This window comes from Mesocricetus auratus, unplaced genomic scaffold, assembly GCF_017639785.1.
Source record: "Mesocricetus auratus isolate SY011 unplaced genomic scaffold, BCM_Maur_2.0 Super-Scaffold_4256, whole genome shotgun sequence".
Lineage (NCBI taxonomy): Eukaryota > Metazoa > Chordata > Mammalia > Rodentia > Cricetidae > Mesocricetus > Mesocricetus auratus.
This window is the reverse complement of record NW_024429182.1, coordinates 84,334,629-84,358,658: the sequence shown is the minus strand read 5'-3', so window position 1 is coordinate 84,358,658 and position 24,030 is coordinate 84,334,629. Positions and strand designations below refer to the sequence as shown.

At 43.9% G+C, this 24,030-nt stretch overlaps 1 protein-coding gene across 2 annotated transcripts in view; it reads left to right on the top strand.

The window, feature by feature from the left end:
- The window catches only part of Insc (INSC spindle orientation adaptor protein), a 97,447-nt gene that overhangs the window by 7,423 nt on the left and 65,994 nt on the right, over positions 1-24,030 (top strand). Inside the window, exons 2-3 of one of the 2 annotated variants that reach the window (XM_040756038.1) lie at positions 11,684-11,787; positions 15,239-15,339. In XM_040756038.1, the coding sequence (XP_040611972.1) occupies positions 15,284-15,339 (56 nt within the window). In that variant the 5' untranslated portion in view covers positions 11,684-11,787; positions 15,239-15,283. The remainder of the gene's footprint in view (positions 1-11,683; positions 11,788-15,238; positions 15,340-24,030) is intronic. The other variant, XM_040756044.1, reaches the window with a different exon arrangement.

Sequence of the window (24,030 nt, the reverse complement as noted above, 5' to 3'; positions counted from 1 at the left end):
GTTCAACCACTCTAAACACCTGAGTGACAATATGTCCGTACTGGCTGCCTTCCAGTTTGTTTTCACAGAGCAGCCAGAAGGGGCTTCAGAACAATTCTGATTTTGTCATTTCTCTGCTTCAAAACACTTCAGTGGCTTTCAACTGATCTTGAGGTAACGGTGGAATTCCCAAGTGAGCCACACCAGGTCTCATTTGTGTGACCTTGCCCACATCTTCCCCTCACTGCTTTGTCTCAGTGGCTTGTCAGGGTTGTTCCTTTCTCCCTGCTGCCATAGGCCTTTTCAAGGGGTGCTCCTCTGCCTGTGACGTTCTTCCTTCCTCTCCTCACAGGCTGAATGTCTACTTCTCTCCCAGTTCACTCTTCATATGCATGACCTCCATGACTAGATCAAATCATATTTTATAAAGTTTTAAAGCACAGTGTGCCTCCTTCAAGGTCTCGTCACAGTAGGGATCTCCTGTTTTGCTGTAATAATTAATACATTTTCTTTTATTTCATGGTGCTCTGTGCTGTCTGGGACATTTCACTTTTGTTCATTCTTTTATCCTAGTTAGTAGCAGCACATTACTGACACATGCCACCGGGACCTGCTGAGTGAACGGATAGATGGGTAAATGAGTAAGTGGATGAATAAATGAGGTGTTGTTGAGCAACCAGAAAGATGGCTTAGACTATCATCTAGGAGATGTGTGGAGATAGTGATCAGGTGACATCAAGCTCCTGCATAGCTCCAAGGAGTGCTCTGGAGAAGGCAGCTGAACTCCAGTGGTTCCTCTGAGCTCAGGCCTCTGTTTCCCCATCTCTAGTTTGTAGATTATGAGTGGGGTGAAAGGTCATTACCACCATAGGAAGGCTCCCTGGAGCAGCCCAGTATTGAATGATTATGTGGGTCAGAGGCTGCCAACGTGCAACCCTGCTGGATGTAAAGAGAATACAGAGAACTGGGTGTACAGAGCCACCCTTGTAAAGAAGTCACACACTAGGATAGGCCACATGGTCCCTCTGGCTCAATCATTTCTGCATTCCTCACTCTCCTGTCACTCATCAATCTGTTTCCTCTTCTTCTGGTCACCCTCCCGCCCACCCATCTGCCACCTACCCAGTCATGGACAAACAAGAATCGATGTTGGATTTACATGCGGCACTCAAAGCTGAGGGTTCCCTCCTCCCTTGAATTATCTTAATCCGTTGTTCTCACAGCCCAGAGGCCCAGGTAAGGAGACATGAGGGGTCAGCACCATGCTGGCTGTCTACTGTTGATTAGTGTGGCTGTGTTTTCTCTGTTTCTGCTCTTTTCCTGCTGGCCACTCTCTTTCCTTGCTTCCCTTTCCTGGCTCCCTTCTTGTTCTCCACTTTCCTGACCTCCCTCCTGTGATAGGGAGGAACTGGCTCTTCAGCCTAGTAACCAGGTGGATGTAACGTGGCTGCAGGACGCTGTAGAGGAGGTCAGGGCTCAGGCCCCAAAGAGAAAGACAAAGAGCTTCCTCTGGGACACCCTGTTTATTTTCGTTTCTCTAGCTCAGTTGCCCTTCAGTCTTGTGGAATTTGTAGAGAGGTGAGGGGAGAACAAGCTAGAAAATTTGGCATTTAGAAAGAGGGCAGGGGTAGCCCTGGCTGTACCTCCACAGATGCTGCTGTCTTTTCAGTTTTCTGAGGACTGCCATTTACAAAAGTCCCCAAATGTGTGCTGTCCATCTGCTGCAGTAGTCAGGGTTGGAACTGAGCAGGAGAGGACAATAGCTGTCCCATCAGATAGCAACATCTTGGAACAATGCCCAGGGTGCCAAGGGTCTACGTTACAGACTCATTTACTCACTTACTCACTCTCACATCTATTCAGGCATCTGCTTAGCATCTGCTATGGACTGTGCATTGCTCGAGACACCCAAGAAGCAGGAGTGGGCAAATGTCAGTGTCCAGCCCTTGCAGGATTTGCTTTTTGGTTTAAGAGGACAGTCAACAGGTCATATTCAGGATGCAAACACAGTTCTCAGTACTGTGTAGAAATATAAGAGAAGATGAAGGAGCTCCAAGAGTGGGATCAGTTTGGATAAGCACACGTTTAAGCAGAGGCCAGCATCTTCTTAGCCTTTTGGTTAAGATCAAGTGGAGGACCGGAAGAGGAAAAGGAACAAGCTATGTGAGCATTTTGGAGACAAGGGTGAAGGCCTGGAGGCATATGTGAGGAAAGTCAGTATGAATGGAGTAAAGTGAGGACAGAGTTCAAAGGAGATGAGGTCAGATGGGAGCTGATGGGAGCCAGATCCAGAGGGTTCCTCCATGGTATTCATTCAGCAATCGGAGTGATAGGAGTGCCATTGGAAGCGTTGAGTGTTGTCATGCTTTGATTGCAATAAAGAGAACAGATTGCAGAAGGGGGCCAAAGAGAGGAGAGAGGACTTAGGAGCTCCTTTTGGTAACTGAAGGGACAGAAGGCAGTCATAACTGACCATCCATTCCTTCCATCCCATGACTAATGGATTTTCTAATTTTAATGTTTATTAATTTTAATTATGTGTAAGGTATGTGTCTACATGTGGGTATGTGTGTGTCAGTGTGGGTGCTAGAAGATGTCAGAGATATCAAATCCCCTGGGGATTTGTGAGCTGCCTGATGTGAGTGCTGGGAATCAGACAAGTGCTCTTAGTGACTGAGCCATCTCTCCAGCCCCAGGCCTGGTGGATTCTAACACATGGAACACAATGCCAGATACTGGGTGTTGTTGGCATATCTTTGTGGGACTTTGGCCCTAGCAAGGAGGCGAAGTGTACTGTAGGAGGTCACTGGACAGTTAGGAAGTCAACATCCTCAGCAAATCCAGCATAAATGGAGCTAACACTGCAGTCTTGCAGTAGCCTTGTTGGGAGGCCAGAGTAAGATTAGAGTGACGGCCTTGTTTAAAACAAATATTGGCTGCTGGGAAGAGCAGGCTACTCCTGAGAAGAATAAGACAGAGTTCTGGGGGCTTTAACATAAGGGTAATACTAAAAGATGTAGGGAGAGCTGGGGCCAGGATCTGACAGCTGTGAGGACATTACAGAACTGTGATCTGCATGGAGACATGGGGCTGAGGGAAGTATAGCAAGTTTCCAGGAGGGTTTTACAGTGACAATTGTGTTTGAAGAGATTAAGACTCATATTATCACAGGCAGGGTAGGCTGGGACTGGGAACCAGCAAAACTGTAACTGCCTTTGGTGGTAACCCCCAGGAGTATAGGCAGCAGGAGTGCTGTACCCTAGATGTACAGTAGCTGGATAAACAGTGATGTGGGGGTGTCCAGTACAGTCAGCAGGAGAAATGAGCATCCATCATTTGGATGAATCCCATATATCTTTTGTCACTTGAAGCCATCTTTGAACAAAGACCACAGAGTATGCTGAAGGAGAAAGACTGGGGTCCAGACTCTGTTAGTGATTGATTTTCACAAGTTTCTAGGGGAGAAGGCCATTAGACTGTAGAAATATTAGATCTGAAGCAGGCACTCAGACCCAGCCCTCTCATCTTACAGATGGGAAATTGGGGGCCTAGAGAACAGACATATATGGTCCTAAGTTGTATATTTTATGGGAGATGCTGAGGCTAGAGTCTGCGTCCTGGAAACACTAACAATCTAAACGCTGCCATCTTTCCTCAAATAGGCTTCAATTAAAGAGACAAATAAGAATGAAAGGCAGAGAAAGGAGACAGTGTGGTCATATTGGGAAGAGGGACAAATAAAGAGGAGTAGTGACCTCCCAAGTTCATCTTCAAAGTCCTGACATAAGGTTTAGATTTAAATGGAAGGTAAGAGGTATGCATAACTAACTAGTCCTGGACAAGGTGTGGTCCTGCCCATTGTCATTGTGTCACTCCAATGTCTCCTGCAAGGTGGAATGACAACTTGTCAGCCTTGTGTACATTCTTTCTAGAGACAGCCTCTCCTGGCCAGCACCAGGTTTCAGCTCTTCCTTCTCCCGGATCTTGGGGCAATTCCAATTTCTTGGAGACAGTTGTTTCAATTGTCTGATAGTCAAAGGAAGGAGCACAAGACTTTCTTTAGAGTAGCTACATTCCCGCCAGGATGTCTGCATGTAGAGTGCTCACCCACGGCAAGAGAAATATGGCATCTCATTGAACTCATGCTACAGCAATTACAGTGCTTTACTTGATTAAGCATTTGCATATCTCTGCCAGTAGAAAAGGAAATCTTATGAAAAGGACAACTCATCCATCTTCATCTTTAGTATAAAACTGGGGTTTAAGCAGAGAGGATGCTGTATTCTCTCTCTCAACCTTGACTAAGGTGGGCAGAAGATGGTTGACCAGAAGACCCATCCATGGATGGGACTTTATGCATTCATGTGGCTTTCTTTAAGATTTGTTTCTGGTAGTTTTCATTCACAGCTAGTTACGTCTCATTTTAGCCATGAACTTGGGTGGTAAAGCAGCTTTTTCTGTGAAGTTGCCTGGTATCACTACAAGGGAAAACCTTCTCACTAAGAGGGAGAGCAGCATAGGGAGACCCATAGCCTCCAGCAGGCACTTGGAATGTGTGTGTGCAGAGGTAGGGCTGTGGTCCAATGTTTAGCCTACGGCTTGGTGTCTGAGGACTGCTCAGGCCTACTTATTTGTTCTGCTGATGTCTTAAGGACCAGAAAACCATTTCTTTAAGAATAGTCTATAAGACTTGTTATATTCTTGATGCTGGAGCTGGGCTCATTCTTTATGACTGTAGAATAGGCTCCAAAAACAGTACTCTGACTCTGTTTCTCTGATTCAGTCCAGCTGCATCTCTGGCCTGAAGCAAAGGTGAGGTTCAAGAGCAGCAGTGGACGCCATCTGCCTCCCAAGTTCCATTCTCTTTCTGCTTGTGGTTGGGCAGTATATGAATCCTGAATCCATTACCCTCTGTCTTCTCGTTGCTGTTATTAATTAAGTTTCAGTATTCTTTGGGTAAATCTTTGGACTATTATTCATCTTCTTGAATGCATTCGGGAACCAATATTCCCTTGTATTTACTAGCTAAAAAATCTTACCCAATAGGAAAAATGTCCTATTTTTAATATAATCCTGCTTGTACATTTCAGATTCAGATAGACAAGTTCTAAGGAAAAATCCTGTTGAGATTTAACTGTAATTCCACTGAATCTATAAAATAGATATTTTAATGGTAGACTGACACTTCTCATCATTTTCATGCTATGTTAGATATCTGAATGATCTCAATTTATCTTGGCATTTTTCATATCTTTTAACAATTCTTTACAACTTTCTCAATTAAGGGCTTACACAGAAGAATCATTTTCATGTTCCTTATGTGTTTTATTGCTCTTGTTAAAGGTCTTCCTTCCTCTTTCTCCTCCCCCCTCCCTTATATGCTGGTGACTGGGATTAACATGAATTTTGTATATTTATTCATCAACATCCTTCTAAGTTCCTTTATAGTTTAGGAACAATTATTTGGAGATACTGCTCTGTTTTGTACATGGACAGTGAGTTGCAAACTCATACCACATTCTCAGAAGAACTAGAAAGAGGGAAGGGAAAGGTGTCTGGGTGGACACAGATGCATATATTCTTGGTTTGACCAGGGAATCACAGGTTTTTCTATGGGTGTGACTTTGTGAACAAAGCAGAGGTGAGTTTTAACCTCCACTACCTTTGTGGCTTGCTACATAAGGACAATTTTGATTCTGATAATTCTTTCATGCAGTTTCCTTTCTATCCTGGATCAGATTTTGAAATATAATAATAAATCAAAGTGGTGAAAATTTGACATCAGCTCTCGTAGGACCTGCTTTCAATGGGTTGTTAAGCATAGCATTCATGATACTGTTTTCATGTAGATGGCACCTGGTCAGTCTAAAGAAAGTTCCTTTTACTCCTAGTTTGGTCAAAGTTTTTTTTCTAAGTCACTAATTTTATCAAATTATTTTTTTTGTCGATTGATAATAGTCATGATTTTTCTACTTTGCTAATGTGGTGAGTTTCATTATAATGTTAAAATAATTACATATTTTTAAACTAAACCCAATATGGCTAGGCTGTATTAGCATTCCCACTAATGTTGGGTTTTGTTGCCTAATTTAACATATTTTCTTTTGTGTTATAAATTGGGTTTTTCTATATATCTTCATTCTTGTCTTAATTCAGCCACTTTTTTACAAGTGTGTTCATCTGGATATGAAACTCCAGGACAGTCCCTTTCCCCAGCCAGGGGATTTCTAGCCGTCTTTTCTCTTGTGAATGACACTTAGCAGTTCTGTTCATTCAACTCCTGTTTTTCTCTGGATACTTTCAGCATGGTAACCACTGTGCAATGGAATCCACTTACCTTTGGATATTTCCAAAATCCCCTTTGTCTTTGGTGTTCTTGGGTCTTTTTAATTTTCTAAGATGTATGCATCTTTTATATTTATTTTGTTTGATATTTGTTATTTCTGAATGTGGAAGCTATTTTGTTAAAATACTACTTTGCACATCTGCTGTCTTTTATTTCTTGGAATGCTGATGAAATGGTCATTAGACTATGTCACTCTTCACTTATAGCCTTGGTTTCTCATTTTAAAAGGTGTCTGTGTCCTCTGAGCTGCATTTTGGATAATCTCTTTTGTTCTAGTATTTAGCAGATCAATACATCTTTAGAATCTCCTTGGCTCTTTCTTGGACTTGCATGACTATAATTTGTAGCCTTTGTTTCTTGAATCTGTTTCCAAGAACTCTCTCTTGTTTCTTGGAATGGAATTTTCTAATTGAACTCCATCATCAATCCTCTAACAGGTGATGCAAATACAAGCCTCAGCCTCTATGAGGGTCATGCAATGGTGATTAATTCTCAGCTTTTATGACTGACATTTTGCAGAGAAGGTTGGTTTCTCATTTTTGTGTGCATTGAATTTCTTCTCTTCCAGACTTGTATTTGATTCTTCACCTTGGGAAATTCCTAGCCTTTAGCCTTTATCTCCCTTTCCCTACGCACAAAAGAAACAAATGCTCGAGCATGCAACATCTCCCAGATGTTATCAGTGGAATTGCATGGCTATAGCAATATTAGCTATTATTATGAATGAATGTGTTCAAGCAGAGATGGCCATGTTTTGGAGACAGAGTTAAAGCCTCACAATGGATAGGATTTTATTCAAACCCACCCTCATTTTGACTATCTCCTACTCTGCCTTAGACACCATTCAAGTGTTGCTGTGACATGTGGTGTTCTAGAAACAGTGGTGAGTCTTCCTGAAACAACATTCTACAGGTTCTGGCCTTCATACTTGAGATCTACATAGTTAACTTGAGTAGGCAGATGTACACAGTGTATCTGACATCCCTTTTCCAAAACTATGTACATGACAGAAAAGTCAGCAGTGTGTGGAGAATGATTGTGCTTGTTCACACTTTTGCTTATTCTGTTTATAAACACAGGGCGAGTCAAGCCTTGGAGTGGGTTAAATCTTTCCCATGGTTTCTTTTCATTAATGAGCTGGTGAGAATACTTTAGTCTTGTGGCTGAACCAAGGTTCTGGCTCACATTGACTTGGCCATTGAATGTCCCATAATCCTTTGGCCACCTGGTATGTGAGCTGGGATGGTAGTTGTTTCTTCAGGGCTAGTGCGTCTAATCATGGAAATGTTGCAGTGTTTGTCTGTGCTCAATTCAAAACATGCTTTCTGTCCTATGCTACTATCCCCAAATGCCAAGACTGTAATTATAAAGGGCAGAAATGTATTGGCTCATAGTACAGGACGTTAGGAAGTCCAATATCAAGAACCTATGGATTTGTGTCTGGAGAGGCACTGCTTTTCTTCCAACATGATGTCTGACTGCCACATCCTCCAGATGGCAGAAAGGACTGGTCCTTATGTGGCAGAAGATGGAAAAATCAAGATAGCATGTCCTCTTCTGTGAGCTTTCATATAATAACATTCATCCATTTGCAGGCATTCATTGTCATAATTAATCTCCCTAGGTTTTCACATTGGGAATTAGATTTTTATGCATCCTGGTGGGAACTGGAATTTTCAAACCACAGCAGTTTCTATGTACTGATTTTTCTTTACATTCAATCTTCCTTTGCTTCTTTCCAATGCATTTTGTAGAATCTGCCTTTTAGACTTTTGGGGGGAGAGCAGATCGTTGACATATAGGAGCACATGGAGGGATGCCATGATACTTCTCATGTAGTATCACATTTTGGGGTCAGAATTGACTCTTAGGTTGTTATTAGCTTCTGAAGTGTCATGTAGGCCCTATGCTGTTAGGACAGTCTAACAACACAGAATGGGTTCTATTCTGATTTTACAGTTTAAAAAACCAAAGGTCAGGGAAGGTAAAGTGGGATTTGTCATGGATTTCTGTGACTTCTGTGTTCTGGTTTTCTGTCCTCCCGAGGCCACTTAGCAACCTCCAGGGCAGTAGATGGGAAAGGAAGAGAACGAGAGGGGCCTGGCTTGTCCTGGTTGTTGCTTCTGTGCTATCATCCTCCCATGGATGGAGAGAAAATCAAAGATTGCATTCATGAAGACATAATACGTTGTAAATGCTCCTTCCTGAGTCCTCTTTCTCAAGAGTATATAGATCCCTTCAAGTTGGGTCTTCTTCATGACTCAGAAAGGGAAATAACTTGCCCAGTGTGACCTCTGTATATGATTTATGAAATAGGATGTATCCAATTTTTCGGCACATTGGAACTATTCAATTTTCTCTAATGGCCTTTATCTGAGAGTTATGTCTATTCATGGCAGTTACAACCAGTAAGTCATTAGCTTATTTGCATGGTGATGGTTAATTTTAACACCCTGGGATCTGGGCCCAGTGGGGAAGGTCTCTGTCTTCTGCAAATCAAAGGTAAGCAATGTTTGAACAGTTGGATAATATTTATATCAGGGAAAGTTAGAAAGTAAGAAGTAATCATTTAAAGTTTGAGGATGAAAAGGCCTTTGAATACTTAGAGTTGAGTTGGCAGAAAGACCTCTGGCTTCTTCCTGCACTCAGGTGCTTTCACCAGAAGATACATGGCACAGCCTTTACACCAAACACTCACTGGTCATATAGATATGATCTCACTGGTATATACAGATTTCTCATTTTATATTAATTATGTATCCCATCTTATAGAAAAATGAAACCTGATATCCAAGGTCACACTCTAGTGAATTTGGGGAGCCTAGCCCCTGAATATATATTCTTAGTCCACAGAACTCTGGTAGGGGAGGCTCAGGTAGCAGAGTTCTGGCCATCAGTTTCTCAGTTATAACCTTCAGAAAAAACACCAAGCTCAACCAGGTGCCAGAGACTTGGGTATCACACACCCAGTTCTGACAAGTTCATAGATAAAATTTCTGTGGCCTTTTAGGTAAAATCTCGAATGTAGATATATCCAGTTCACCAGGCAGAGGCTTGGGGTCCTTTCTGGGCTTTGCTGAAGCTGTTCTGTGTTACACAGGCCCGTGTGGCCTAGAGCAAGTAAGATGTGTTTGTGAGTCCTGAGGTCTGTTCTGCCTGATTCTTGGCCTCCATGGCCTGACATCTGTGAGGGGCCTCCAGGGCTTTCTCCAGGGAGCCAGAGCTTTCCATATTTCATGAGGCTCAGTCTGTTAGGCAGGACCAGGTGGCAGCTTGCTTGGCTTCTTGCAACTCCCCTGGGAATGAGAGTCCTTGAAGTATCTGATTGCTGTAGGATGCCAGACACCCAGCTAGTGACTCAGGGATAGCTCCAATGACCATCTCCATTCTTGTCCCATATCTGAGGCCTTGAGTTCAGATGTTGAGGAGGACTGGTTGTTACCCCAAAAGCTTTTCTCTGTTCTTTCTTTTTCTCTTGTGTTTTCAGGGCCCTAGTACTTTCCATGGAAGTTTTCATTGTCTTCTGAATGAAGTCCCTGGTGCTGATCTCCCTCGCTGGAGTCTGCCCACTGCTCTGATGCTACACTCTCTCATTTCATATCATTACCCCACCATCTCCAGTGGCTCCTACCACCCACAGGATATAGACTTGGAGACGAAAAGCATCTGTATTGTTTATTTCCATTACAGGATGGCACACTCACTCCAGCTTCATGAGGAACATCTGGGTCCCAAAATTCTTGCTACATTTTCTGGTACAGCCCAGACTGACCCACTGGCCTGAATGCCACTGTCCCTTTATTAATTGACAAAATCCCAACCTGCCTTTGAGGGTTACCATAGATGTCACCTCCGCCTCTCCCTGATAAAAAATTACTACAATACAGAGAAACCCTGTCTTGTAAAACAAAAAAAAAATTGTCATTCCCTTTCCTGCATTCTTATGCCACTGGGGGTATTTTCCTCTAAAGTCTGCCATATACCTGCCACATGCCAACATTCTGGAATGTTCCACCTTCCAGAAACACCTGCTTCCTGAGCTCATGGTTCTTAGGATCTTGATGAGAAAGATGGAGGCAAGGCTATCCTGGAAGATAATGTGCTTGGGAAGAGGAGATGTGGGTGCTAAGATGAGATGATGGATAGCAATCAGGGTGTCTGGATGGCAGAGAGGGGCCAGAAGAAAGGTTAGAATGGTAGTCAGGGGTCAGATCTCCACAGGTGAGTGAGCTAGGTGGGCTAGCCTTGGTGTGGCAGTAGGAAGCAACTGGTGGTGGGGTGAGGTAGGGGTGAATAGTGAGATGGTATGATTTGGCTTGTGTTTGGATCATTCTGGAAGTTGTATCGAGAAAGGTTTGAGTTGAATGAGTCTGAGAGCAGTGAGTGATAGGTGGTGACCTCCAGGGAGTTCTTTCATAGGTCAAAGTGAGAAATGACAGGGGATGGTAAAATATGCAGAAGGAGGGAAATGAAGCTGTTTGGGGTAACTGGCAAACTGGACATCCAGACTCTACCAGGCATTCTGCCCAAATTCACTGATTTAGGAAAGAAAATTACAATAAAAATGTATATTGACTGGGATTAAAGATTGTTCAAAGTGTTACCTGCATACCAGGTACAGGAAAACTTGATCCTCCTGCAGCCACAGGCTCGAGGAAGTACCACCCAGGGTCAAAATCCAGGCTCTTTTCTGTGTGACTGGTTGGTATTTGCTTTTGCTGCAAAGGGTTGCATATAAATTGCCTGTTTATATATTATGAAAATTCATAACAGCGGTATTTCTCAAATGTAGGAAGTAGGGGCATATGTTAGAGGCCAAAGGAATGTTTGTCCGTAGGTTAACTTAATGCCTACTATGGGGATAGATATTTTGTTTATAATCTAACGAATACAGCTTGCCTGAAGATCAGATTGCAAAGCTAGTCACACTAGTTAGCCATAGAGTCCAGGCAGTGGTAGCACACATCTTTAATCCCAGCAGTCACAGCAGTTAACCACAGAGGCCAGGCAGTGGTGGTACGCACCTTTAATCCCAGCACTTGGAAGACAGAGGCAAGTGGATCTTGTTAGTTTAAGGTCACCCTGGGATACATGAAATTGTTCTAGTCTAAAAGAAAAACGGAGCTCACACAAAGGTGATCCTAGCACTTGGAGCCACATGCCTTTAATCCTAGTACTAGGGAGGTGGAGACAGGAAGGGATATGGCTGGGTGGAGAGAGGAATATAAGGTGGGAGGAGACAAGAGCTCATGGCAGTCTGAGGCAGCAGTCTGAGGACAGGATCGCCCCTTTGGTCTGAGCATTGGCAGAGGTAAGAACTTTCAAGTGACTGGCCGTTTTGCTTCTCTGATCCTTCAGCTTTTACCCCCTGATAGCAGATTCTGAGTTTTATTATTAAGACTAAAGGAATCCATGCTACACCTACAATACGACAAGGATCCCATTCTGCAAGCGGGAAACAGGTATGGAGGCCCTAGAAAATTTCTATTTGCTTCCTGAATGAAACAGTGTTCTTCTCTAAAGGACTTTTTAGCTACAAAGGTGGAATAAGTTAGAAGGTTGGGTTGACAAGATGGTCCCATCACTTACAGCCTGTGTATTCTAAAATCTTGGAGAAAGAGGGATCAGAGCCATATCTGAATGGTCCTGCTCTCCTCCTCCCTCGAGTAGCCTCCTGGCGCTGCTTCTGAACTGAATGTTTTCCACAGTATTTACTGTCTCTCCCATGTGGTCAGTTGCACTGAACTCATCAGATTAAACAATCCCAGCTGTGTTATGAGAGGTTCCCAAATTGTACCATTAGAGAAAAGCAGAAATACCCTTTGCTGCTGGTTATAATGGAATACTTTACTGTAAATAGTCTCAACTTCCTGCAGGAAACCAGTCTCCTCAGCCAAGTGCAGGTGAGCGAAGGCTGCCTCTAATGAGTCCTGGGTGCAGAATTATGTCATCTAAATTGGTCTATTGAGTTGACCTAAGTCAGAGATACTCAAGGCTTTAAATCCCCCTGAACAGACACTCCTGGTGTGACATAGCCCATGGAAACACAATGAGGGAAAACACAAGACTAAGACTCCAGGGAGAGATTTAGTGGTGGTGTGTGCGGGACGGGTGGACATAGGGAGGGTTCCTCTTTCCTGTTTATATTACGTTTCCTTTTCACCCCTTCTGCATTTCTCAACTCTATATCCTAAGAAAAGGAAACTCTCTTGTTCACTGACCAAAGCACACTATCCCAGCCCTTTGCCTGTGCTTAATTCCCAGAGAGCTTCCAGAATAGATATAGTTGAGGGAGCCCCTGTCACAGAGGGGTGGTGATTTTCCATGGTCACGTGCTAATCAGGTAGAATCAGGATTTGAATGTATTACCCCCATGTTTAAACTCTTTCTGTCATACGAGTAAGACATCGGGTGTCCCCCTGAATCTCTTTTGGTTTCGTGGTAGATCATGTAGCTTTGGATTGGTCTTAACTAATCTGAACCTTTGCTCAGAGGATGGGTGGGACCTAGGGCAGTGGGATGCTGGAGATGTAAGGGCATCAGAAGGAGGTGGAGGGTGTTCTGTGAGAGCTACTTGCTTAGCAGTTCACACTGTTAAGGGTAACAGCCATATTTGATACGTTAGCTGTGTCCTCTGGAGCTTAGTATAGCCTCCAGGGAATGGAGCTACGCTTCTCATCATCTTCACGTGCTCAACACTTGTCCTCCAGTCTCAAGCATGGATCCTAGTCACTGTCTCTAGTGTGTACTTCTCTCTTTTGTAAGGAGATAATAAAATACTATGAGTTAATAGTGTGTGAAGTATTTAAAAGGATACCTGGCACATAGTTCATGCTCCATGAATATTAGCTATTATAATTATTTTTATGGGATCTTTATAAATATCATCTAGGTTAAATGCCTGGTGTTTACTCTCTGATCCTCCAGATAGTCTCTCTCATCTGTTTGTCATGCCTGTGAGTGTAAGCTATGGTCCCACAAAGACTCCTGACTATGTAGTGGTCATTGTGTAGGGTCCTGTGCCTACTCTCATATTGAGAATGAAGTCTTAAAATAGAGCCCGTGAATAGGTTAGTGAACTTCAGATGTCCCCAGGAGACTTTCCCAGCCTGTGAAAAGATGCAGGATGCAAGAGAACAGCCTACTGAAAGTTTGTTAGCCCATGGGCTCCACCTGCATTACTGCTGGGAAGCTGTGGATGAAACATCCACTGCTCCTTGCTGAAGGTGCACAGATCATGAGTTAAAAGTCACTGCCAGAGTGTTGTGGTCTCCAAGCCATGTTTACAGAATCTTATCGTGGAAATGCAAACATTTGTAAGCATCTAGGTTTCTGCTTGTGACTACTGTGCTTTCTCTGGGCCTGTCAGATTAAACTGGAATCAGATCCACGGCTTCCTCCAGGGTTCTATGGTCCCTTCCTTGACTTCAGAATCCTTTGGTTTACACTGTAAAGGTCCCTGATGTTTGCAAGCCATCTCCCAGTCTTCTAGTCTACCATAGGCTTTAAGTCTCTCTTCAGTGTTTTTCATTTGTCTCTTCTTCTCCTTGATAAAGATAGATATAAGAAAAGATATCATTTCATTATGATCATCTCATCACATGTTAGATTTTATCCTGGGAAACTTGGGGTTTCCTTTATACTTTTTATGTTCTAGAGTCTATTATGGCTTCCCTGACCCAGAACATTATAGCCAATTGCCACTGCTCTTGGTTGCCCACCAGAAAGAGACTGTAAAACCCTGTTGCTGAAGACACCACACATTTGGGTTATAAGACATGGAGAAGTCAAGTTGAGCTGGAATTTCCTTCCTGCTGGCTAGCTTTCACAGTACTGGAAGGTGCTATTTAAGCTGCTAAGGGAGAAAAAAGATCATCAATGTTCCTGCAGTGAGTACCTGCCTGGTAAGATACGCCTACCAGTGCAATAAATAGTATTACTATTATAAGGGTAATAGTGTACTCTCTGTGTGGATTAGAGGCCCATTCTATCAGAAGAAAATGAAGAGGAAATTTGGAGAAAATTCTGAAGGGTGGAAGGGGTGAGGTGAGAGATTAAAAGCTGTGCAGTTGGTTTTGTGAGGGAGGAGGGCCAACCCTGTAGCTTGCACTGTGAGGTTAAAGTAAGCCATGTGCACCCTCAGCTCTGGGATTGGAAGTCTCTAACTTCACACATGTTCTTCCCATTGGTTTGCTTTTAGCAGTGCAGGGCAGAGGCTTCATGGCCACTGACTTAACTGTATGCGATCTTAGATCAGAAAGTGTAGAGGTGGGCCAGACCACAGCATAGCTGGTTCATTGGGTCTGTGATCCGGGACCCAGACAAGTTTTCTCAGCACTCCAGCTCTGTTCTGTAGGCAGCTTCTCTCATGACTGCATAATTGCTCTCATTGATGTTGATTAGCATTATCTTCTGAGTCTAATAGGAGAGAGTGTCTGACCTGGTGGTTCTGCTTAGAAAAAGTAAATCTTTCCTAAGATCCACTCTGTCATGAGTCAGTGGCCTAAACTGAGCCTTAGGTCACATCCTGAGCTTTCCACTTGCTGTTCAAGTGAAATGACGTCATCTGAAGTGGAATGCATTTGGCTGCTTTTTTTCAGTACACGTGTGTCCTGTACAACAATATTTGCTGGCCTGTGTGTCCCAGTGTCAGTCACACACCAAAATGGGTAAATATTTGGCAATAGGACAAAGGGAAAGATCGTAGGGGGTTAGAGTAAGCCAGGGATTTAGAAAGAAGGTCAGATTTGAGCCTGCCTTACCTGTGTGAGGACATCAGAGTGTGAATCAGCTCAGAAGAAGAGGCCCGGAAGACCTTCCACCATACCTACTCCTGCTCCTTAAAGCCCGGATGTGAGAGGCAAAGAGACAGCACCGCCTCTCTAATAGACCGATCTTGGCCTGTCTTTGCAGGGTCCCAACTGCTGTGGGCAGGCATTGTTGCAGATTGGGATAAACATGATGGCCCTGCCTGGAGGTCACCACCTGGATCCCATTCCTCTGCAAGGGCAGAGGTAAGTCATGCCGATTATCCTACCCAGGAGAGAATTGTTACGATCCGGTCCTTGGGAGGTACTAGTTGCCTTAAATGGAGTGGTGTGGGCAGAGGGAGGGAGGTGTTACAGGCAGTGTATTAAGGTAGGGGTTTGAGACATATAGTCTGGAGGAGAGATGTGGGGCCATCAGAGGTGCCCACACCAGGCTGGGAAGTCCACAGAGCTCCAAGCGCAGATTTGACTTGGCAGCCCTGGATGTCTGGACCAGAAGCAAGGGTGGAAGTCCAGAGTGACAGATCTGTGCCAGGTGAGATTTCCTGGAACTGCCCGACTGACATGAAAGATGCATGTTTTTAGAAAATTTTCAGGCTCAGGCGCCAGGATAGTTGGTAACTCTGAGGTATGCTTAGTCTATAGGGGAGCTGTGCAACTTGGTGTTCCGGACCTCATAATAGGGACTTGGTCTTAGACAGCATTCATTAAAATCCTGTTTCTTTTGTGATTTTTCAAGACATTTTGATGAACTGTTTAGAGAAAGTATAATCCTGTTAAGTCCTGTTTTATTTTATTTTGTCATGTTTTGTTTTGCTTCACTGATATCTCACCTTTTGTGTATCCCAACCTTCCCAAGAGCTGCCAGGGATACTGAGTTACTTTACCTTCATTTCCATACTGCTCATTTGGTTTTGGGCTGTATGTATGTATAGATGTATGTATGTATGTATGTATGTATGTATGTATGTATGTATGTATTAATAGATAGGTGAAGGATGTTAGGTAGGTACATAGAAGATAATATGATGCTTTAAAATAAAAGAATGAATTATTTGCTAAAACTCGCGAGTGGGACAGAATTAATGACTCTCTATGAAGGCATGGTCTATTCTCCCAAAGCCATCATTAGAAGGAGGTGTAGGGATTTGACACACAGTTCTTGCATGTTTCCTAGGACACAGAACACCATTAGAAGTATAATGTATAGTTTTCTGTATAGACGGAAGCAGAAAACTAAGTGATATCTTTGCACGTAGTCTGTATAGTGAAACTCAGAAATGGTGAGATGTGACGTTAGGATGCCTGGTGCTAGAACTGTCCTAAGATGATCAAGTGTGGTCAGATATGGTCACGTGACCACCTGGATTTAGAGCTGGGTTGAACTTCTTTTTCAGCATGTGGCTGGTGAAGATGCTGGGGCCCCATCTGTCCTCCAGTTCCCTCATGTTTAAAATGGGATAATGACATTACATACTATGCAGGGTCAATGTGGGGTTAATCAGATTAATATATGCATAACATCTAGATAGCTATGTGGAGAGACTATTGTTTAACAAATGTCTGCTAAAGCCAGGGTCACTTTGTGTAGGTGTTGTTAGAGAATTCTGGATTTCTCCATTCTGACCCTTTCCTTAACCAGTGGGTAAATTTACCTATAAATAAGAAAGCACAGACTCCTTCACAGTCTAGTATTTTAAACTTGGAACAATTGGGAGAGTCCTGGTAGAGAGTATATAGCCTGACTGCCACTGTGTTTCCCACCCTTTCCCCCTTGTGACATTAAGTGGTTCTGGCAATGGGATCCTAGATGGGTGGGGCAAAGCCTGTTCTAGGGCTGGAGAAGCATTTAGGCTGGAGGAGACCAGGCTGCCTCAACTTGACTCTACTAAAGCAAAAATTCTGTTTCTTTATCTGTGAACTGTGACTAACTTGTACTTATGTCAGTGGTTTCTTAAGAGACTAAAATCTCTCTCTCTCTCTCTCTCTCTCTCTCTCTCTCTCTCTCTCACACACACACACACACACACACACAGATGCACGTAGTAGAAGGCAGAACTTGTTGGCACATAGGAACCCTCAATTGGTTAGCTTCTCATTCAGAAGTGGAATAGTCTCCCTGAATAAGGGATATGAGGTGAAGGTCAGATATTGGCAGCCCTTATGTCTTCCTGGTTACCCACTGACCTTTCTTTTCACTCTCCAACCTCCAATGCCCTTAGAAGTTTTGAGGGGAAGCAGGATCATATTGCATGAACATGATATAGGAATCTAGCTTGCCTTATCCAGAAGGCACCTTGGGAACACTGACATCCAGAATGGACATAAGAGCTGTGACCTGTGGAAGAGGTTGGCTACAGTGTCCTCATGTTGTATTTGTGATGGGTCAGTGAGTCCAAGAGAGGGAGAGGCATGCTCCCTTTTATGTGTTCCTGGCATGTTTCATGTATTCCTAGCCTAGCATTACAAAGCTAATTGTAAATACTTAGGGGATAAAACCACTAGGTCTCTATACCTATCTATCATGTGTATTCTGGGTTTAAATTTTGTATTTTTGGGTTTTGCTCCCAGAGAAAGCTAGTTCATGCTCATAGGATGCTGTAGGGGCCTAGTGTGTTCAGTTAGATACTAGATTATAGGCAGACAGCAGCAACAGAGACTACTGTTTTATGCTTTGGAGGCCTCTCTAGTGCACCATGGTCCTCGGAGCTAGCTAAAGGGCTGGCCTTAACCAGGGCCCATCACATCATTGGCTCACACGCACAAGCACTTTCTATGGCATGTTGCTACTCACTGAGCTTTCACTGTGGTCTATGCAATCACTATTGTTTCTATTTTGCAAAAAGAGGGTCATTAGTTAGCTTCTCTGGGAAGCAGCCTTTGAGGTAGTGTTCAAAGTCCACGATAGACTTTTGGGAGGGCCCCTTGTGGGAGGTGTCAATGTTTGTGGGAGGGAGAGGGCTAGGTAGAAGGTTAAACTGAATTGTGACACTGGTTATGTGGCAACTCATAGGGAACTTTGGAGTCAGAATTGTTCATAGGTCCAAGTGACTAGTACTTTAGGGTCTACCTTGCTTTGTCATTGGAGAATAAAACTACTTTCTGATCCAGAAACCAGTAGGCTGGGTCCTCTCTTTTGCCTCAAGTCAGATGAAGTCAAGTTCAGAAGAAAGAATAACATGAGGCTACAGATTTCACCAATCAGAACCCACCAGCCACTCCTCACTAGAGTCTTACCATTCTGACCAGCCTGTGTGCTCAGCCTGTTAGAGCTCACTGTCCACACTGTTGCAGCACAGCCCTGTGACCTCTTCTGTTTCTGAGCGCTGCCCAATGAACAAACCATTCTTTGCTCAAATAAACTCTCTGCATCAGTTACTTCTGCATGACTATGGCAAAAAACACATAAACAAAAAACCCAAACTAATGCAACTTAAAGAAAGAAGGGTTTATTTTGGCTTGCAGTCTGAGGGTACAGCTATGGAAGGGAAGGCAGGTTAGCGGGAACTTGACTGAGGACATAGCCCATGGAAGGCAGGTTAGCAGGAAGTCAAAGCAGCTGATCACATTGTGTCCATAGTCAGGAAGCAGATGGGCTAAATGATTGTGCTCTGCCTGCTTTCTTTGTTTTCTTCCTTCTGGGGCCCAAGTCAATGGAATGCTGCTGCTTATATTTAATGTGTGTCTTCCTCGAGCAGTTAACCCCATCTGGAAACTTGCCCACAGTCATGGGCAGAGGCTGGTCTCCTAGGAGACTGTAGTCTCAGGCAAGCTGATAAGCAATATTAACCATCACATTCTATAAAACACATTTTGTTCACAGTTTCCTCTCTTAGCCAAGGGCAGATATAGGGGGGTATGCCTCCCCTCTGAGGGCATGTGCAGAGGTTTTTATAGCTAAAGGCTTCAGATTGTGATGCTTCCATCAGCCATGTGACAAGTCTTTCTGTAAAGAAGCATGTAAGCACTGATTAATCTGCACCACAGTGGAGAAACTGAGGCTTGAGACTATGACAGAGCTGCTGTATAGATGCTAGGATGGGACTGATACCCCTGTGCTAAATGACACTCAAGCCAGTCTGTCTTTCCAGTGTTCTTGAGGCATTACACAAACACATACTCAGCTATTCAAGCAGTCATGTTGTTTTATTCACCTGCAAAATTATTGTACAAATATTTATTGATTGTAGATCACATACCTTGGATGCTACAGTGTAGTTGAAGACTTGTAATGACCTGGTTGGATGTGGTATCTGCCAGCAAGAAACTCACACTCTATCCAGCGGCTTCTCTATTGGTCTGATTGTGTTAGATTTAGCTCCTGTGAACTTTCACTGAGCACAAATCTCTCTGTTTTGTGAATTCTGTTTAACCAGAAGTCTGAAATGACTGGGACTGGGTGCCTCTGTAGCTAGTGGTGAGTGATCCCCTAGCTGTCCAACCTACTATGGAGATACAGTGGGGGCTGTTACAGGCAAGCATATCTCTGAGTCAGTAATGGCTTACATGTGTGCTCCCTGCTCTGTGGCTGCTGTTCTGCTGCTGAGGGCCATTTTCTGTGACTGTGGTGAAGTGTGGAGACTGTAATTGTCAATGGGATAATTGTATGTTTTTCTGTTGTTTGAGCCAAAAAGCAGACCAATCAAAGTTAGAATTAAATTCCCTCCCTTCTCCCATTTCTCAAGAGAAATCCACAGAAACATGGTGTGTGACCTTGAGAAGGCAGACAGGAGTGATTCAGTAGTTATTTTTAAGAAGAGGTTGAATATAAATTCCCGTATGCTTTTGGAAACTGGGGTTCCAGAGACTGAACATTGTTGCTGCAAGTTTCCTCTGAACTCATCCATGCCATACTCCCAATGCATCCTGGGAAACTGAGGCTCAGAGCAGGGAGTGGAGCTACTTATTCTTTAGGTGCCTTCCCCACTTAGAGGAGACCTTTCTTTCCTGGCTTTTGTTTCTTAAGTTCATTTCCCCACCCTGCCTCCAGGAATTTTCTGTGACAGGGATCTGTGATAAGGAAATAATTTTTAAACAATTTCCTTTCATTCCTTTAATCAAGCAAGATTAAGAGTTTACTTAGTCTGGCAAATGGTACCTTATCCAATCCATAATTAATGTCTTTAGTACCCAAGAACTAATTGAGTATCTCATTTATATTTGTTCTTCTGGCTTTAATTAGAATGTATATTATAGGAGCACAATAAGTGGTTGTTGAATGAATACATGTTTATCAAATGTTTGATGGCTTGAGGAGATGGCTAAGTGGATATGAGCACTTATTCTGCAAGCATGAGGGCCTTAGTTGGAATCCTCATCACCCACATAAAAATCCAGGCATGGCCACAAGGTGCCTGTAACCTCAGAATTGAGGGACAAGAGGAGACAGGCACATTGTGGGAGCTTACTGACTGTCTAGCCTATCCAAACTGCACTCTAAGCTCTGTGAGAGACCCTGTCTAAAGGAAACACATGATGAAAGATAAAGGATTCCTGGTCTAGTGCCTGCACTTATATGCATGGCACACATATCAGACTCTTGTGTGCATGTCCCCTCCACACGCTCAAATCCCCACAGATGTTTAATGAATGGACAATGCCTTTGCTAGGGAGTTTCAGGTGAGTAAGAGAACTTAAACGTGCAAGGCGTAGCAATAGTTCTTTTAATTAAGACACTTTTCTCGTCTCCAGAGTGCTAGTCTTCTTCCCTCCCTTCCTCCCTCTTTCCTCCTCCCCATTCCTTTCTTCTCTCCCTTTCTCCCTCCCCCATCTGTCCCTCTTTCCACCCCTTCTTCCTTTCTTTCTTTTATTATTTCAAGGAAAGCAGCTGTTTATCTTGAGAACTCTGAGTGAGAGCCAAAGGTTTGGTTGGTTGAAAGAGTCAGAGAGTTGAGAGAGATATTTTTTCCATCTAAAGAAGAATGATTCAGAAATAGTTTTAGCCTTTGCTTTTAAGTTCATTGGAAGAGACAACATCTATAATTTGCTCATCAACTCTCTTGTGGGAGAGCATAGTGCAGCAGTGAGCATGGGTTGGGAGCCAGAGACCAGCCTGCCACCACTTGCTCTGTGTCCTTGGACAAATCTTCTCTTCCAAGGTTCAAGCTTTTCATTCCATGGTTAAAGTTTTTCATTCCAGGAAGGAGAGATGGTGCAAATTTCCCCAAAACGTCTCTGGATGCAGCATTCTAGGAGCATAGGACTGAGTTTAGATGGTTTTGTCCCCTTGGGAACAAAATGATCTTTAGTGCCACAGGGCTGGTGAAACAGCCCCATTGACTAGCAGGAGGCCTCCTCATTCTCTCCTATGAGATTCTTAGTGGGTTTGGCAACTGCATTGTACCTGGGGTGAAACTGTAGAGCATACTAGTTTCAGCTCTGATGGTGAGCTCTGTTCAGCTTGTATGAACCCCTTGATAGGGCTGGATGTGTGCTAAGGAAGAAAGGTTTGCCCTGGTTTGTTGGAGTATAATGCTGATAAATCTACAGGTGAAAGCATTCCAGCATGCTTCAGAATTCTACCCAGTCATTTCAAACTTAATCCTTACTCTTCTGACTACACTTGGCAACTCACTACTTCCCTAGTTATGACACCATGTCTCTCTTCTTGGCACATGATACTCCTGTCTGGAACTACCCTCTTCCAAATGATGCTGGACTTGAGAGCATGCTATGAGGGTAGGAAACTCACAGGTATACTCTAGCTCTAGTCAAGCACTCCTTTTCTTTTCTCTCATAACCTGCCGCTAATTCCCGTGCACAATGTATAGCACACACTTGGTAGAAGGAACATATCTGCATAATAAAAGGTTCCATACCCATTGAGATCATATTCTGTATTGTCCTAGTTCATTTTCTGTAGCTGTAACAAATAATGTGACCAAGGCAACTTATAAAAGGCAGGGCTTGTTTGGGGCCTATGATTCTAGAGGGTTAGGGTCCATCATGCCAGAGATGGCATGGCAACAGGTAGCAGATTTGGTGACTGAATCTGGAAGCTGAGACCTAGGCCCTCACAGATCTTGAACATCAAACAGAAGGGAAAGAATGAAATGGGAATTGCTCAGAACGTTAACCCTAAATTCTGCCTCCAGTGACATACTTCCTCTAACAAGGACATAGCTCCTAAGCCTCCACAAACAGTATTCATCTGAGCCTATGGTGTGGAGGGGGGACATTCTCATCTAAACCATCACAGGTATCTCCTCTGCAGAATGCTAGAATGCCCAGCCCAGGGTGCACAGCAGATTTTGCATACTATTTCTCAGTGCCTTTTATATAGAACAGCATTTCTTTACATTCTTTACTCTGCACAGCAAGTGGGAAAGAGTAAGACAGAGGAATCCAAATTCTAGACCTGGAAGGCTTTGAAATGAGAATACCACTTGGAGTACGAATAAATTAAAATGAATCAAGCAGTGAATAGATGTAGTGTCCACAATCTGCTCCAGAGATTTGGAGAACACTATACACAGGACTAATGGGATAAGCAAGGGTTGAGGAACCGGTGTCAGGAGCTGGAGGCCCCCAGTACAGGTCTGCAAGGTGGGAATATCATTCCCTTTGGTATGGAAAGCCCTAGAGACTTTTCCTCAGTGTGGACTTCAAAGACTGACAGGGTAATACCAAGAGGCAAAGGCAGGGGTGAGGATGGTGAAGGGATGGGGAGACCCCGAGGCTCTCATAGTTCTGATAGTGTTTCTGTCCCAGGACCACTGTGCATGTCATCACCCCAGCTTCCCTGATCTGCCACAGAATCTTCAGAGATCTGTAAGGATGGGAACAAGCCAGCAGAGTGGCCTGAAAGTCTTACAGAGCCCATTGCTTCTCGGGGAGAAATGGGTGAAGGATGTGGGAGGTAACTAGCACACAGTGGGCGGCAGATGCTCCCAAGCTTTACCAAGGTATCACTAGGCAACATAAAACGTTTTGCGCAGTGGAACAAGCGAACACTGGATCCTAGGGGTTGGACCATCTGCTGAGTTGCTGGGCACAGTCCAAGGATATAGCATAATAGAGAGTATCAAGACTGTGGTCTCACAGCTTCTGAGGTTTGTTTCCACATCTTCTCTGTGTGAGATTGCCCAAATGTCACACAGTTTCAGTGATGGTGGCTTCCTAGGACTGCCCTGAGGGTTAAAGTGAGCAACTGAGATTGAGCCAAGTACTTAGCCTTGTGAGAAGGATGTTTATTAAAACAGATTGCATGATGCCCTTAGATCCCTGTTTCTATGTCTGTAAGGTAGAACGACCATCTCCAACAACCAAACCACCCCAAAGCCTGGTACCCCAAAGGGACTCTAATTGGCAATCCTTCACTTCCTGGGTGGGCGATCTATTCCCTCTGACCTAGAGTAGTCTTGGAGAAATGTTTTAGGAGGGCATTGCTTGGTACTAGAGTTCCTTAAGACGAGGTTCTGTTACTCCCTCCCCAACCCCTTTAGGAGTGCATTGTTTGGTACTGGAGTTCATTAAGATGAGGTTCTGTGGCTCTCTTCCCAACCCCACCCTGCATAATTCCAGCCTAAACAGAATCATCTGGTCAGGAGTCTGGTGTGTGGAGATGACTGTGGTGGCATCTGGAGTTGTGTTTCCAGCCTGCAAGACTCCAGCAGATCCAGATTTAGGGGCTCAGTCATTTCATTCTAGATGTCTAGGGAAACCTCTGTCTGAGATCTTTGGAGGAGCAAAGTGGGGAACAGGGTCTCTTCAGAGACCTGGAAGAGCTCCTAGGAACCCTGCCCCTGTGAGATAACCTCTCCCTGCTCCCCAGACACAGAGATGGTCTTATAGCATCAGGTTCAGGTTCCTGTTCATTGTGGATATGGCAAAAACTGAACCCCAGTCCCAGCCATGGCCCCTCTGACTCCTTGAGCAGAGACCCTGCAGGCTCCTGACTGGTGATTTTCCACCATGGAGGGAATGTGACTCACTGGC